This window comes from Sander vitreus, chromosome 3, assembly GCF_031162955.1.
Source record: "Sander vitreus isolate 19-12246 chromosome 3, sanVit1, whole genome shotgun sequence".
Taxonomy (NCBI): Eukaryota; Metazoa; Chordata; class Actinopteri; order Perciformes; family Percidae; genus Sander; species Sander vitreus.
Genome location: NC_135857.1, coordinates 32853921 through 32871440, shown reverse-complemented (window position 1 = coordinate 32871440; position 17520 = coordinate 32853921). Strand labels below are relative to the sequence as shown.

The following is a 17520-nucleotide window of genomic DNA, read 5'->3' as shown; positions in this document are numbered from 1 at the left end:
TCTTTTATATAGGCCTTAGTGGTCCCCTAATACTGTATCTGAAGTCTCTTTTATATAGACCTTAGTGGTCCCCTAATGCTGTATCTGAAGTCTCTTTTATATAGACCTTAGTGGTCCCCTAATACTGTATCTGAAGTCTCTTTTATATAGACCTTAGTGGTCCCCTAATACTGTATCTGAAGTCTCTTTATATAGACCTTAGTGGTCCCCTAATACTGTATCTAAAGTCTTTTTATATAGACCTTAGTGGTCCCCTAATACTGTATCTGAAGTCTCTTTTTATATAGACCTTAGTGGTCCCCCTAATGCTGTATCTGAAGTCTCTTTCCCAAAATTCAGCATTGGTGCAGAATTACAGCCACTAGAGCCAGTCCCACAATGAGCTTTCCTTAGTATGTGCCATTTCTGTGTCTGCAGCTATTGAGGAGGAGAGAGGGGGCAAGGTGGAGAGTGAGGGTGTGGCCTTGACCAACTGCCACTTTGCTCATCAGCAAGCCATGATGTCTCTCTCTCTCTCATGGGTGGGCCAAATTTTTCTGGGCAGGCAAAGCAGAGAAAGGGGAGGTAACCTTTCCCCCTTATGATGTCATAAAGGGAAAGATTCCAGATCGGCCCATCTGAGCTTTCATTTTCTCAAAGGCAGAGCAGGATACCCAGGGCTCGGGTTTACACCTATCACCGTCTTTCTAGCCACTGGGGGGACCATAGGCAGGCTGGGGGACGATATTAATGTTAAAAAACCATAAAAGTGAAAATGTCATGCCATGGGACCTTTTAAATCGCTTCGTTTTTTGATGCTGATGCTCCCATAACAATGCTTCTGGGTGTGTCCTCTGCATAAAAATGACAAAAAATGAAACTTATTTGTACTTTTTCAACACTTTTATAAATTCATGGTCAATAGACCTAATGTTGATGACATAAACCTGCATTTTTGAGTTTAAAAAAAGCTGAAATTATGAATAACTTTGACTAATAGTTAAGATCAGACAAGGTTGAGTCGATCTGACTGGTTTATGGTGGTAACTGGTAACAATTCAATTAGCATGAAAACAAATCCCAGAGAACGGTCGACTCAGTACACACGTGTTATTAACCCCTAGGTTCATTATGGCAGAGTTACGCTTTAAAAAGAGCTGCGTCTGTAATTGTGCGAATGTCAGGGGTAACCTGTTCCAAAGTCTCGGGTGCAATCACCCCACAGTTTGGGACTTTGGTCTAACACCGTTTTAATTTCATCTATTTTAACAAATTCTTTCAGATATACACTCGCTCAGTGATCGAGCCCCTACCTCCTCCTCCGACCAAAGATGCTGCAACCTCCCCCATCTCCTCGCCGACAGCAGCCGCTGCTGCCCGCTGTCACCCCTCCCTCACCCTCCCCCTGCAGAAGGAGCTCCCAGCAGCCCTCCCAGTGCGAGTCCTGCCCCCGGGCCTTCTGTGCCCCGCCCCCAGGACAAAACCAGGAAGAAGAAGATGTCAGACGAAGAGATCCTGGAGAAACTACGTAAGGCTCATTCATACCTTGTACCTTTTTTTAAAGGTCCCATGACATGGTGCTCTTTGGATGCTTTTATATAGACCTTAGTGGTCCCCTAATACTGTATCTGAAGTCTCTTTTATATAGACCTTAGTGGTCCCCTAATACTGTATCTGAAGTCTTTTATATAGGCCTTAGTGGTCCCCCTAATACTGTATCTGAAGTCTTTTTATATAGGCCTTAGTGGTCCCCTAATACTGTATCTGAAGTCTTTTTATATAGGCCTTAGTGGTCCCCTAATACTGTATCTGAAGTCTCTTTTTTATAGGCCTTAGTGGTCCCCTAATACTGTATCTGAAGTCTCTTTTATATAGACCTTAGTGGTCCCCCTAATACTGTATCTGAAGTCTCTTTTATATAGACCTTAGTGGTCCCCTAATACTGTATCTGAAGTCTCTTTTATATAGACCTTAGTGGTCCCCTAATACTGTATCTGAAGTCTCTTTCCCAAAATTCAGCATTGGTGCAGAATTACAGCCACTAGAGCCAGTCCCACAATGAGCTTTCTGATATAAAAAAACTTAGAAAACGGGTCACATTTGACCCGATGATTTTACCCGATTATTTTTGGCATGCTGTTTCATCACTTTCTCTTCACACATACACACTTTTTCTCTCACAGATGAGGGTGTGGATTTATTTTAGGCTCGAGTCAGGTTGGTGCTGATGTCAGCTAATCTTTTGTTGTATGTATAATATGTAGAAAACCTAGTTCTTTACACATAGAAAGACTATTTTTTTAGGCTTCCATATCATGATTAAAATAATGGTTCTTTAGCACACAGAGATGTGTAGTGTGGGAAGCAAAAGATGTTACATAACGTTATCACGCCTGCAGTGTCTCACAGTCTTCAAATGATCCCGTTTAAAAAGTATAGTTTCTAGAAGTGTCTCTGTTTTTACTAGAGATGCACCGATTGACCGGCCGGTGACCGGAATTGGAAGATTTTCACGTGATCGGCCATGACTGGTGACCGGCTGGTCAGTCTGACATATGCCGATTTTATGCCGGTCAAAAGCTGTAAATAAATACCATTGTAAAGGCTACCATACACAATGCATAGGAATTATATATAGGCTAGCAAATAATAACAATAAACCCACTATTAACTACATTATCTTAATGCAGTGTAACTACTGTAGCTTGTAAATAATGCCCCATAAAATACAAACGTGAGCAAGGACGTTCAACAATCGCCATCATATCGAATCAACAGCCACGTGAAGAACACAAACAACGAAATCACCGGCTAAAAATGAACTGACAACATAAATTATACGACTTTCAGTTGTCACGGATGCACACACGCGATCTCCACTGGCTAGTTATACTCCGGACAGCGAGTCTCTTTTTCCTTTCTCTACCGCCGGGTGGCTCGCGGTGTGAAGCGCGTATCTGCGCTATTGTCGGACATGCACTCTAACAATCACAGAAGTTTAGTTTGCTAAATATATCACATTTTGTTAGTTGGGTATTGGATGTGAAAAGAAAGAAATGGTTCTTCCATAACATTGCCCTTTAGATGTGTGTGAATTTCCCACACCAGGAATCATTTATATAGTTCTATTTTATAGCGATCGATTATCTGTTCAAAAAATTTTCTATTTAAGAAAAGATAGAAAATAAATGTTTGTGTGTGCTGTAAAGTGGTTAGAAGAAATGAAATCGGTATCGGCAGGTGAAACTCATTGAAAAATTGGAATCGGCTTAGAAAATTGTAATGGGTGCATGTCTAGTTTTTACATAACGGCCTGACTCTCAGAACAGAAGAATACTTTGCGCGTGTATTTCATGAGACAGGTGCGTGGGAGAGGGACGAGTGGGTCAAACGTTGCAAACAAACGGACTGGGAATCACCAGAGCTCCCACGATACGATGTTATCACGACACGTATGTCACAATATGATATTATTACCATTTAGTACCACTCCTTGTTACCAAAAAGAAATCCATACATTTGATTTAAGGCGGAACGTGCTTTCCTGATTTCTTTCTCCGATGCCGACATCTTTGTTAGCAACTTCCTCGTGCACGCTGACGCTCGCCCCTGCTGACTTCACCTGACAAAAAACTGCACCATCTAGTGCAGCGGTGTCAAACTCAGTTTCACTGAGGGCCACACTGGAAAATGAGAATCACATCAAGAGCCTGACATGTTTAGTTTATTATCATCTTTTTATTTAATCAAATACTTTGAATGTGTTACTACATGTCTCATATACTCTTCTCACTTACAGCTTGGTCGACATAAAAAAGTAACTTAGCCATCTAAAGAAAAAAGGTCGAAAAAAGTTGGAAAACGCGCCAAAAGTGACAAAAACTTAGGAAAAAGTGACAAAAACTAGGTGGGCCAAACTTTATTATGATCCTAAGTTGTTATGAGGGCCGGATCTAAATCTGCCAGGGGCCGGTTTTGGACCGCAAGCCTTGAGTTTGACACGTGATCTAGTGGGCTGAAAAAGCCAATCGATTTTATTATTCTAGTACCAATAAGTTAAATTAAATGTGCTGTACCGATCTTTCCCCGACCGCTACTGTCTATCTCGCAACAGTTCTTCTGATGTTTTGATGCTAGACCTAAATTAAGCCTGATGAAGGTCTAGCACCTTTATTTTTTAAAGTCTGAATACTTTTTAAATCATGCCCTAACCCTTCAGAATAAAATAACATATATATATATATATATATATATATATATATATATATATATATATATATATAATTCAAACTTCTCCCCCATATTGAGATGTGTTGTTGTGTATTTGTAATGAAAGCCTGTATATTTTTTAAACCATGCCCCACGCCTGTCCAGATGTGCTCAGATCTCCCTCTGCTGGTAAGACCAGGATTCTGCCCGTCTGTCTGTCTGCTTCTCTGATTGACAGACCTGATATCCACTGTCCCCGCCCCCCACTGTCCAATCCTTACGTCTAATTGGTCGTCCTCTCTCTGTCCATCGTCCAGTCTCCTGTGGTTACAGAGTGACTCCAGTTTGGTCCTCTAATCACTTTCCTCCTGTGGACTCTGATTACTCAACTGCTGCTGCAGCTCCTTCCTTCCTTCCTTCCTCTCTTCCTTCCTTTCTCTCTTCCTTCCTTCCTTCCTTCATCTCTCTTTCTTTATCTCTCTCTATATTTCTTTCTCTCTTTCTTTCTTTCTCTCTTTCTTTCTCTCTCTCTCTTTCTTTCTCTTTCTCTCTCTCTCTATCTTTCTTTTTCTTTCTTTCTCTCTTTCTTTCTCTCTCTCTCTTTCTTTCTCTTTCTCTCTCTCTCTTTCTTTCTTTTTCTTTCTTTCTCTCTATTTCTTTCTCTCTCTCTCTCCCTCTTTCTCTTTCTCTCTCTTTCTCTCTCTTTCTCTCTCTTTCTCTTTCTTTCTCTCATTCTTTCTTTCCTTCTTGATTTTTCTTTTTCTGTTCAGTCTTTGTGTCCCAGCTGTCTCAGTTTTTCTTTTCTTTTTTTGTTCATCACCTTTTTTCTTCCTGAATTGTCTATTTTTTAAAACTTTTTCTTGAATTCTTTGCATTTCCGTGTAGTTTCTGACCTGTTTTGTTTTTCATCCTTCGTTCCTCTCTCCATCTTTTCCCTCAGATGTTCCTCCTCTTTTCTCTCTCTCCCTGTCAGCATGCTGCACTGACCTGAGTGTGATCGACATCGAGTTTGGATGGATAGAAAGTCACCTGACTGTTGTATCCATTCAGATTCAGTGGTTCATTGAGAAGAACACGTTACATACTATAGAGCTGTGGATCATAGGGCCAGCTTTTATTTCTCTACGTACGTTACCATTTGTTTCCTTCAGTCAGTAATCATCGTTTGCCTCTTTTTCTGTCGTTCTTTAACTCAGGGACGATCGTAAGTGTGGGAGACCCCAAGAAGAAGTATACACGCTTTGAGAAGATCGGACAGGGGTAAGTCATGAATCTGCTGTGGCTGTCAACTCTCTTGTGATTGGTTTAGTCACTCAACCAACGGTGTAACTTTGGTTTGAGAAGTGGGGGGGGCATAAAACAGGGGGTCTGGGGGTCCTCCGCCAGGAAAATGTTTTCGATTTGAATCCCATTTCCTGCATTTCTACAAACATTTATAGGGACTATGGTGATACAAAATCCAGGAAATCATTAAGTTGACCATAATGCAATTATGCCAGAAAGAATAGTAGGCTATTAAACTAGCTTGTTTCTGTGCTGCCGACTGCAGCGATCTCTTAATACTGGACCAGTGTCGAAGATTGTTGTTCCCATCGGTCACGTAGACACAAACACAGAAAAATAGGGTCCAGGTTGAAAAAAACGGTAGTTACCCCAAAATAGGGGCCAATCACAGACATATTTATATATTATAAATAAAATAATATCAAACTAATTTGAAAGTGGGTGGGGACACAAACAGGATTTTGAAAAGTGGGGGGGACATGCCCCCCCTTCCCCGTTGGAAATGACGCCATATTTGCAGTCCTTCCAGAAAAATTAGTTTTTTTGTGATTGTTGCGGGCAAAAATCCTTGATTATGCGGCACGTTTTCTTAAAAACTGTGGTTTCATCGTGGCTTCATCGGCAGCTTTTCGATGATGTTCACGTCGCGTAATTACGTCACTTCATAACGTTCCCATGGCAACAGGGGAAAATAGCTGCTCTTGTGTGAAGTAAACAACATTTTTCAACTTTCTGCTAAGATATATGTGACTTTTTTGCAACGAAAATGCGGGGATTATGAAATCATGCAAGCCCCGCATATTTTGCGCGGAAATCAGCAATTTATGCGGCGAAAGTGCGGCGTATTAGAAAAAAATGCCCCCCGACTGATTTGCTCTGCAAGTCAGTCTGGCCAAGAGCTAATTCACGCTCATTTCCAATGTTTCCAAATCGAGGCACCAATCGCAACTGTTGAGGCGGGCTTTACACGATGACGATACGCAGCGACGGAAAGCAGCTTTTTGTTTACATTCAACATGACGGCCACCGAAGTGCAGCAACCTGTTGATGCCGCTGTCGCTGCTACGTCACCTGGATCGTTGGTCTGATTGGTTGAAGGACTATCCAATTGCGCCCAGAGGCATTTGAGTGGCATCCGCTGGTGACGCCCCTTTGGAAATGGGCTATGAATGAAGCTTCCCCAGACCCGCTCTCAGTTACAACTGACAAGGGTCTGGTGTCAACCAGGCTATATAAGGGCTGCATCGAACGATACCTTACATTGTCGAATAATCTGTCCATTATTTCCTTGATCAATCAATTTATAGGTCGTTTAATTAAATTTCAGAAGATTGTGTGAAATGTGGATCAGTGTATCCCAAAGCTCAACATGACGTCCTCAAATGTCTTTTTTTCCCCACATCCACAACTCAAACCTCAGTTCATCCTACAAACAAAAGAATAATATTCTACAATTCTGCTAAACCCAGAGTTTGCATCTGATAACACGGTAGAAGTCTTTTGGATCAAGTTCAAGTCAAAAAGCAAGTTTTTCTAGACCTTAAATAAATAAATAAATGAAAAGGTTTACGATGACGTGATGTTTAACTGCTGTCTGTTTTCAGGGCGTCTGGGACGGTGTACACAGCTATAGACATCGCTACAGGACAGGAGGTCAGTTTCATTTCTCATCCTCCATATTAGTTTAGTCTCCTTCCTACATCCCTCTGTTCTCCATCCTCCTTCAGCTTACAGCCATGCTCATTGGTTACAAAGGGAATACAGGAGCATGTTAATTAACAAGATTAAAACTTCAACACAGGCTGTACTTACTGGCGTCCATGTTCTGTAATTTTATTGCAATCCATCCAATAATTATTAAGATATTTCAGTTTGGACAGAAATGGTGGACATGCTGCTAAAATGGCTACAAATCTCACAGAATGATCCGATTTTTGAAAAGACTGATTCTGGTTCCAATCCTTCTTAACACCAATGATGAATTAGCAAAAGAGGAAAACACTACTGTCTGTTTTTTTTTGGTTTTTTTACCTTTAATATTTGGGGACTGATGGAAGACACTACAGGCAAAAACTTTTGGATTTGGGGTATTTTGCTTCAGTTTAAGGGCCCTATCCTGCACCCGGTGCAGCGCAAAGCCCAACACAAGTGTCTTTGTTAGTTTAAGACCGACATCAATTTCCCGTCCAGCGTCCACGTCGTTTAAATAGCAAATGCACCTGCGCCGATCTTTGCGCCTATGGGCGTGCTGGTCTTACAGGGAGGTGTGTTCAGGTGCATTCTGGGCGTGCTGGTCTTACAGGGAGGTGTGTTCAGGTGCATTCTGGGCGTGCTGGTCTTACAGGGAGGTGTGTTCAGGTGCATTCTGGGCGTGCTGGTCTTACAGGGAGGTGTGTTCAGGTGCATTCTGGGCGTGCTGGTTTCACAGGGAGGTGTGTTCAGGTGCATTCTGGGAGTATTGCTATCTTGAGGCAGCGGGAAGTGATCGTGCCATTGACCAACAAAAACCTGGTCTAAGGTCAATAACGCAGCATTTCATTGTTATTTTAACAGAGCATTAGTAAAATGCTCCTAGGCTCATGCACAGCGTGCGCACACTATGCTTGTTACACACACAGGGACGCACAGCAGCACACACACATGCAGAAGATTACAAATAAAAATATTACGGTGCAAATCCTCCATCATAACAGCAATGCTCCAAGGTCCAAACGCCCCTGGCTTTTAAAGGGAATGGGAGATGATCTCTGATTGGTTTATTGCGTGTTACGCCCAAAACACACCTCTGATTTAATGAAGACACTAAGTACGACCCTTTTGAACCATGCGGCCGGCGCACGGACCCTTTTTACCGCCGTCAAACTAGCAAATGTGAATTTGTACACGCCCTAAACGCACCTGCACCAGGCGCTTCAAGCCGTGCGCTTAGATCGTTAAAATAGGGCCCTAAGTGTTAGCTGAAAGGCCATAGTCTATAAAAAAAAAAAATAATTAAGTTAAACCGTGATGCTGAAGTGAGTTAAATTGTTTTTCACCGACTAAAAGGTTTTATTGCAAATTTATGAAGGAATAAAGTTTAAACTGAATGCCTTTTTTTTTTAAGTTCAGAGAGGTTAGAGAAGATGCTGGATGTTAAAGTAAAACAGGAAGTTTGAAGGAAACGTAGGTTCATCCAGCGTGTCGGCCTTTAATCAGGTAAAACTGGAGCAAAGAGACTCTGAGGGAAGAGAGCAGCAGGTCAGCTGGAGTTTGCACAGTGAGAACATTGTGGCAGTAACTGGATTGAAGTCTGGCTTCAACAGCAGTGACTTCCAGGTTAATTTTAAAGGAGCTCAGCTCGCCTGTCAGGATAATCCGGCGCAGTTTCCCTCTCCGAGGATTAGTTGGTGTGCTCACATTTAATGTCTGTCCGGCTGCGCTGCCTGTCAACCGTTTCACTGCCTTCAGATTTAGGTATTTCTGTCCATTTTTTATTCCCCCTTTTTCTTTTGATAAACCGGTCTGTCTGTCTTTCTTTCTTTTTGTTATTTTCATGATTAATCAATTAATCGTTTGGTCTATAAAACGTCAGAAAATAGTGAAAACTGTCCATCACAGTTTTTTAAAGTCCAAGGTGATGTCTTTAAATGTCTTGTTTTGTCCAGAACCCAAATATATTCAGTTCACTATGATATACAACAAAAAAAGGGCAAAAAAAAATCCATATTTGAGAGGCTGAAAACAGCATCTTCTGTTGTTTTTACATGCATTACTCAAACATATGAATTCATTATCATAATAGTTATTTTTCTGTCGATCGACTAATCGTAATCGACTAATCAGTGCATCTCTACCCCACTTTCTCTCTTTTTGCTCCTGGTTTCTTTTCAAATCTGTGTTGATTTATTTGCGTGAATATGAGAAAGTGGGAAGTCGAAGATTTCTCTTTTTTTCCTCAGGTTGCCATTAAACAGATGAACCTGCAGCAGCAGCCGAAAAAGGAACTGATCATCAATGAGATTCTGGTGATGAGGGAAAATAAGAACCCAAACATAGTCAACTACCTGGACAGGTTAGACACACACACACACACACACACACACACACACACACACACACACACACACACACACACACAGTGTGTCTCACTATCTTTGTCGGGACCCATCATTGACATAATGCATTCCCTAGCCCTTACCCTAACCTTAACCATCACCACTAAATGCCTAACCTTAACCCTTACCCTCACCCTAACCATAACCTAATTCTAACCCTAATCCTAAAACCAAGTCTTAACCCTCAAACAGCCCTTTAAAGTTGTGGGCTCCAACATTTTGGCCCCACAAAGCTGCCCGGACCCCACAAGTATACTGTATTCCCCGGTTTTTGGACCCCACGAATGTAGTTAAACAAGAACACACACACACACACACACACACATAATTACATGGATTGAAGACAGATGATAGATCCTGTAACAGCACTTCCAGCAGGCAAACCTTTCCGGAGGCTGCAGCTCTAAAAGTTGGAGGATTATCTTTAGATTTAGCAGGTTCACAGACAGCTGAGATCCTTTTATTTAGAGTTATTTCACACCTGAGCTGGTTGGTCTGTTTTAACAGAACCCTGGAGCACTTTTTTCAAACTCTGGTGCCAACCAAACTCTGGTATGCTTGAACACGAGGCTCTCCGTTTGTTTCCAACTAGGGTTGGGTGCCGACGTAAATGGTAGTAACAAGACCGAATAACGAAAATTTCAGTGCCTCATTTCGGTGTCTGACTTTACACTACACCTGACAGCAGGTAACGTTAGCCTACCTTTAGCTTGCAGCTGGATTAAACACGGTTAAAATGCTGACAGCTAATGTTAAACAGTGTAAAAGTGTGACTGTATTTCACTGGAGAGGACTCCAACAGCGGGACGTCACAGTCTGCTCTGCAGCGCAGCAGCTGCCGAATTAAACAACACAGACGGTGCGTTCACTTGAAACAGGTAGCCTCACGGTGCATTCAAAGTTATTGTAAAATACCCTTTTCCCATCTGGTGGTTGTTTTTGTCATTCAACAGCAATTTACTGGTGAAATAAGTTATTGTTATAAGTTATAGTTATTACATTATTATGAAATCTTTAGCAATAAACAAGTCACTTTTTAACTTTATTAAAAAGTATCGGTTCAGGCACCGTTAAGGCACCGGCACCGTTTTAAAAGTATCGCTTTAGCAGCGGTATCGGAAAAAACCCAAACGATACCCAACCCTACTTCCAACTGCACCCAGCATACGGTCTCGTATATGATATACGAGATGATGACTCTCAGATCCATAACCTTATTATGACCATACGTCGCTGGTCGTCTGTGTGACAACACATCACCATCTCTCTCTTCTTCTCTCGCTGTCTGTCAGCTTCTCATTCTGCTCGCTAAACACTAAGCTAAACACTAAAGCAAAACCAGAAGAAAAAAAACCCAAGGCGTTATAAATTTGGTGTTGCTCCATTAATTCTGAGACCGGAAGGGTCGGCAAGTTTTACTCAGATATTCTATCCAATAGACCGGCGATGTTTCCACCTTGTGACATTTGTTAAAGGTGCAGTAGGTAAGATTTAGAAAACTAACTTTCTGTCATATTTGCTGAAACTGACTGAAAATGTTCCAGTAGAACTACATGAAGCAGGTCATTAAAAAAGAAATCCAGCTCCTCTGGCTCCACCTACAGCCTGTAGTGAGATTTGCAAAAATCCACAGCTCCCTGTTTAGATGCACCAATCAGGGTCAGGGGGCGTGTCTAATTGTTCAGCTGCACCAATCAGGGCGAGGGGGGGGGTTGTAACTGTGTGTCAATCACTGCTCATGCACACGCATTCATTCTCCCTTGTGGGGGGAGGGGCTTAGGAGACCATTTTGGGCTTTAGCAGAAAGGGGGGAGGGACTGAGAAGTTGTTGATGTTCAAATTCTTTGGCTAAGTCCTGGATCTTTAGCACCTTTAACAATGGTGCGTTTAACAAAGTGTAGTGTGAGCGCTGACTGAACCAAATGACAAATGCACCAGTGTTGTTGCAACTTCACCCAGAATCGCACAGAGTCTACCTAAAGAGTGTGAAAGTGCCCTGAATCTTGCATTTCTGGCGAAAAAAATGTATTGAATGCCGTAAATATGTGAAAAAAGTTTAAAAACACACAGTCTGCTGTAAAATAAGTCAAATGTGAAGTTGTCAAACGTTCCCTGGAAACCTGGCAAACACCTTTGTGACGTTCCAGATGTTTCAAGATTGGTGGAAACGCCGCTGAGCTTTGAAATCTGACCAATAATGAGAGACTTTTTAGTTCACTGTTGCTGTTGCCATGCCAGGGCCTACGGGGGGGGGATGTCTGGTTACCGTAGTTACCTGTTTGTCTTGAGAGATATTTAGAGTCACATGCAAGACTGGTGATGCTGCCGTCATCCCTGTGGAAACCACATTTTAACAGCTTCTGATTTACTGTGTGTGTGCGTGTGTGTGTGTGTGTGTGTGTGTGTGTGTTTACAGGACTGACAAAAGAATGCTATTGTCTATTTTTATATTTCTAAATGCTGTTAAATGCATGTCCAACTATCATCAACTACCCTTTAATCAATGATGCTTCATGGAACTCTAAAACTGACCAATCACAGCTAGTAAAGTGTGACCCATCTAATACTACTACTTATAATACACTTTGTTTAGAAAGTGCTCTGTGAATAAGGTTTAGATAGTGCTTTACAGCATAAAGCCAAGAAAAGGCAACACCTGAACCTCCAAAACCAGAATACAATAGACGAGACTTAAACCACAATGTTTACGAACGACTAAGGAAGGAACGTGGAGACACGAACCTACACCAGACCCTACGCCGTAGCCTGACGTGCACCTCTCGGCCGTGGCTTGGTAGCGTTGCATTTCCCCCGACTCATTTCCTGGCTCTCCTTCTCCGTAACCAACATTAAATCAAGGAGAGGGTTAACTTCTCCCGCTCCAGATTTCCCACCGTGGTCAGAAAGAACAGGAGGAGACACTTTGTTTCTCTCACTATGACTCTAGAGTCGCTACTCGCTCCGAAGCTAAATGCCATCACTCTCTCACTTCTTCCTCGCTCTACCACACACTCCCCACACACACACACACACACACACACACACGCGCGCCGGCTCCACACACACCAACGCACAAGTATAAACATCAGGCCACTTACGTAGTCTACGGCGAAAGCTCTGCGTGGACTCTCCGCAGAACCATAAATCACGCTTCCTGTATAGGTCCTTTGCACACTGAGTCTGAAACTTTTGAATGCATGTTTTCATATCTTTCTTCCTTTAAAATTAGTCACGCAAAGAAACCTCATACAGTGAGTCCGATGCGTATTAATGAATCTATTGCGCAAATTTCCCAAAACAATACAAAATGTGATGCTGCTTTGGCTCGGCCTCTCTCTCCTTCTCCCTCGCTTCATTCCTCTGTACCTGAAAGAGCTACGCTGCCCTCGCTCTCTGTCTCCGTCACTACACTGTTGCTCTCCTTTTCTGGCTGCGTTCCATCATCTTCCCCTCTTCCATTCTCCTCTTCCTCATCATCATCTTTCTGAATATTCCCATCTGACCTGTTGACAGTAGAGCTCATTCCTTCTCCTTGTCAAAACACATCAAAATGCTTGCTACGGATGCGAAAACACGCAGTTCTGAATTATATAAATAATGGACGAAATGTTCGGTGGCAGTGTGTAAACATAATTGACACAACGTGAGGTCGTATTTATTTTTCAACGTCTGAAAGGACCTTTTTAATCTGGTTCAACAGAAGTACATTTCCAGGATAAAGTCTGACTTCACGCGCCGAAGGTCAAGCTTTGGCCCTCCCCTTCCGCTCTCTGTGTGTTGTCCTTCTCAAAATCCCTTCGCTACGCCACGATTGCTGCGTCCGGAGCTTAGCGCCGCCCAAGGCAATCGTGATTGTTTTTAAGAAATGCAAACAACCCAAAACGTCTTTTCCTCCTATCCCAGAATATATCTGTGGTGTAGCCAGACCCTGTCTCCACAGCGCTGTCGGCCCATCATTTTATCTTTTTTTTTAATCAACATGAAAAAGTGGATCGGCTTGCTTTGTGCAAATGTTTTTTTAAGTTTGCTCTTAGTTGTGGTATCCATGTGCTTCTGTCTGAAGCATAGACTGTTAATATTAATATACAGTTTATGGTCTGAAGTCATCCATTGTCGCCTGGCTTTAACAAGGGGGCTGAGAATTCACATCAGCTGTGTGTTCGGCCATCAAGTGGTATTTCAGACTGGACGTGCTGCGATGAGAGCTCAGTTCACAACGACCAAACACACACATCACTTTGGTCTTGTCAATGGAACCATTTGGCAACTTTTTAAAAGTAAACTTTCCATTCAGAATCTTACTGGCATCCATTTCGGAGTCTCACACTCGCCATCCACTCAAAACGTAACGTTAGCCTGCTACTCTTTGGCCGGCTAGCAAGCCCAAACAACAAGTGTGTGTGGCGTGCCTGTTGTTCTGTTTCCGGTCTAGCTAGATCCGGTGTGGTGTTGTAGTTTTTCTAACGTTACTAGTTGTTGCAACAGCATGTGAAAAAAACTACAAAATTTACTAGGCCAAAAAGAACGTTAATCTCGCGATAAGAAAATGGACGCCGTTAAAATGGGTTTGCGTTAACGCCGTTAATAACGCGTTTAACTGACAGCACTAATATTTACACATTTTCTGACCCCCTGCAACAAATTTACCCTCTATTGAAAAATGGTCCCGTCTAGGTCTGAAGCAGATTTCAAGTCATATCATTTATATACTGTAAATACTGGTATTTCTTGGCGTTTTCCGTAGTTACCTGGTGGGTGACGAGCTGTGGGTGGTGATGGAGTACTTGGCCGGAGGTTCGCTGACCGACGTCGTCACAGAAACCTGCATGGACGAAGCCCAGATCGCTGCCGTGTGCAGAGAGGTAAGAGACCTGAGGCGCCATTCTGCTTGGAAATGAAAAGAAAGATAACCACACATACTTTGATATTCCCAAAACAGTTGATCATTTTCTGTCAATCAACTAATCAATTATTCATTGTGAAAGGCCAGACTCAGACTTTTACATGTCATGTTTTGAGGTTTCTGCAATGTTTCACCATGTTTCAAAGTGATCCCTGTCTGTCTGTCTGTCTCTCTCGCTGTCTGTCCGTCCGTCCATCTGTCTGTCTTTCTCTCTCGCTGTCTGTCTTCCTGTCTGTCTGTCTGTCCCTCTCTGCCTCTGTCCGTCTCTCTCGCTGTCTGACTGTCTCTCTGTCTGTGTTTCTCTCGCTGTCTCTGTCTGTCTCTCTCTCTCACTGTTTGTCTCTCTCTGTCTTTGTCTATCTCTGCCTGTCTCTCTGTGTCTCTCTCGCTGTCTGTCTGTCTGTCTGTCTCTGTCTGTCCGTCTGTCTGACTCTGTCTGTGTGTCTCCAGTGTCTCCAGGCGTTGGAGTTTCTCCACTCGAACCAGGTCATCCATCGAGACATTAAGAGCGACAACATCCTGCTGGGCATGGACGGCTCCGTCAAACTCAGTCAGTCCACAACAGCTGACATCATGTCATATTTATTATATAATATGAATCACGTCTTTGTAATCTGTGGTGTACTGCTGCTTGCTTTGTAGTAAGCTTGGTGTTTAGGGTTGTTGCTGTAGTTGCTTGTCCTGACCAGCAGGGGGAGCTCTGGTTTTATTGTGACCAGTTCAGTCTGTTTAACCACTGTGTGGAAAAATGTATGGGTAGTTGATAAAACGTTATATTTATTGGGATTTACGCAAGCTATTATATAGTTTGCATCCATGATCCTTTATATTTCCATAGACATTAGATTTATGAAACGGTAAATGTTTGATTTAAACAATAAAAGGGAAAACCTGAGCTTTTTTCAGGAGGTCAAATATTTCTGTTGGAGCGCTATTTTCCAGTTTTCTTGTCCTCAGTGTGAAAAAGTGCACAACGTTTTGAATACATCAGATAACTTTACAAACTGATGGTTAATTATGAGCATGTGAATCAAAATATTGTGAATCCATGGACTCATTTTGTTCTCTCTCCTCCTCACAGCTGACTTTGGGTTCTGCGCCCAGATCACTCCGGAGCAGAGTAAACGCAGCACCATGGTCGGGACTCCGTACTGGATGGCTCCAGAGGTGGTGACGCGTAAAGCCTACGGCCCCAAAGTGGACATCTGGTCCCTGGGCATCATGGCCATAGAGATGGTGGAGGGGGAGCCGCCCTACCTGAATGAAAATCCACTCAGGGTGAGATCATGTTTGCTGAAGGCTGAGTGATGGGAGAAGCTATGAAAGCTGCAAAAGCATTACTTTTTCAGAAAATTATAAAAACAGATTGGCAGTAAGTACCCTACACAAATACATTTATTAAATACAGTATCATATTGGTCTGCAGACAGTATGCTGAATCACTGCGACGCCGCGCTAACACAGCAATCACTTTCGGGAGGCCAAATGGCAGTTGAGTGGAATTGTGACAATTACTGTTGGCATTTTCAGCCGTAACGTTAAAATCTGATGTTTCGGCTGCTTACTTTCTATCCTGTGGTGCTTTGCTAGCGTCTTTGATGAACCGAATCTAATGTTACGAACTTCTCACCGCCGGTCGGGCTGACTGCTGGTTTCGGTGGTGTCATTTTCATTAGTCTGCCTCAACAGATAGATTAGGTCTCCAACCTAATGTTAGTTAAAGGTCCAGTGTGTAGTGTGGTTAGTTGTTCATTATCAAAATCTGTGTTGCCCGTTCACAAACTTGTCCTTTCTCATGAATATTTACCACCACCATCAATACCACGTGTTCCTATTGGCTTGAAATTTGACCTTTTGCGTTTGCATGAACTGGGGTAGACGCTCCATATTAGAGAGAGAGAGAGGGACAGACAGACAGACAGACTGACTATTCTTCCTGAATGAACTTACTATAATCTTCATAAAACACAACTAATATGTGTAAAATAGACAATTCAGCCTCAGTGTCATTCTTTAAACCACCACTGGATGGCACCAAAGTAAAACGATTTTCTGCACATACTGTAGTTGTTTCAAGCATGCGTTTGCATGCTTACATGTGCTTCACGTGCTTCATGTAGACTAAAATGTTGCCCACATGTGTATGTGTCGCCCAGGCGCTGTATCTCATAGCAACCAACGGTACGCCAGAGCTGCAGAACCCGGAGAAGCTGTCGACGATATTCAGAGACTTCCTGAACCGATGTCTGGAGATGGACGTGGAGAAGAGAGGGTCGGCTAAAGAGCTACTGCAGGTGTGTGTGTGTGTGTGTGTGTGTGTGTGTGTGTGTGTGTGTGTGTGTGTGTGTGTGTGTTTGAGGTTCAGCTGCACACTCACAGGCAGACAGACAGGTGTGCAGGTGTCGAGACATGGAGGTAGGCTATAACTGAGTTGTGTAACTGTAAGATGACTCAGAGCTGAGAGGTGAAACTGGGACTTTATATTGTTTCAGAAGGAGGTCTGTAATTCCATGATATAATCTCTGATGTAATCGTTTAAAGGTTGATTGTGTGTGTGTGTGTGTGTGTGTGTGTGTGTGTGTGTGTGTGTGTGTGTGTGGTGTAGGCCTGCACGTACTGTGAGTTTTTCACAGTTTTGACTTAGGCCTCTGTCTTGTTTCAGTCTAGGGCTACATCCACTACGCTTTTGTATTAAAACACATGAACTTTTGCTACGTTTACGACTCGCGTCCACACTGCTCAGGTGTTTTGGAGCCCCTAAAACGGAGACATTTAGAAGGTATTTTAGTCAGTTCAAATGTATGCTATAGTTAGAACAGTTTCACTGCTTTACCTTGCCGTCAGAAAGCCCTTTACGAGGGGGATTATTTACAAAAAGTCTTTCTACAGTTGTGCATAATTGACAGAAATGTCCCTGTACAAATGATGACAGCCATTTATTTAATTAGATTAATTCATATTTTTCTCAAATGATGAAACTCATTTTAGAAAGTATCTGTGTTTTCTGTGTATAAACAGTGAACTGAAATATTTCTTTCTTCTCTCCTCCTC

General features: G+C 42.6%; 1 protein-coding gene across 1 annotated transcript in view; it reads left to right on the top strand.

Annotated features, from left to right (window-relative positions):
- pak1 (p21 protein (Cdc42/Rac)-activated kinase 1) overlaps window positions 1–17520 on the top strand; it is a 71872-nt gene that overhangs the window by 51270 nt on the left and 3082 nt on the right. Inside the window, exons 9-16 of the mRNA XM_078247060.1 lie at window positions 1397–1507; window positions 5385–5448; window positions 7077–7125; window positions 9411–9523; window positions 14311–14428; window positions 14920–15019; window positions 15551–15747; window positions 16626–16763. Coding sequence (XP_078103186.1) covers window positions 1397–1507; window positions 5385–5448; window positions 7077–7125; window positions 9411–9523; window positions 14311–14428; window positions 14920–15019; window positions 15551–15747; window positions 16626–16763 — 890 coding nt within the window. The remainder of the gene's footprint in view (window positions 1–1396; window positions 1508–5384; window positions 5449–7076; window positions 7126–9410; window positions 9524–14310; window positions 14429–14919; window positions 15020–15550; window positions 15748–16625; window positions 16764–17520) is intronic.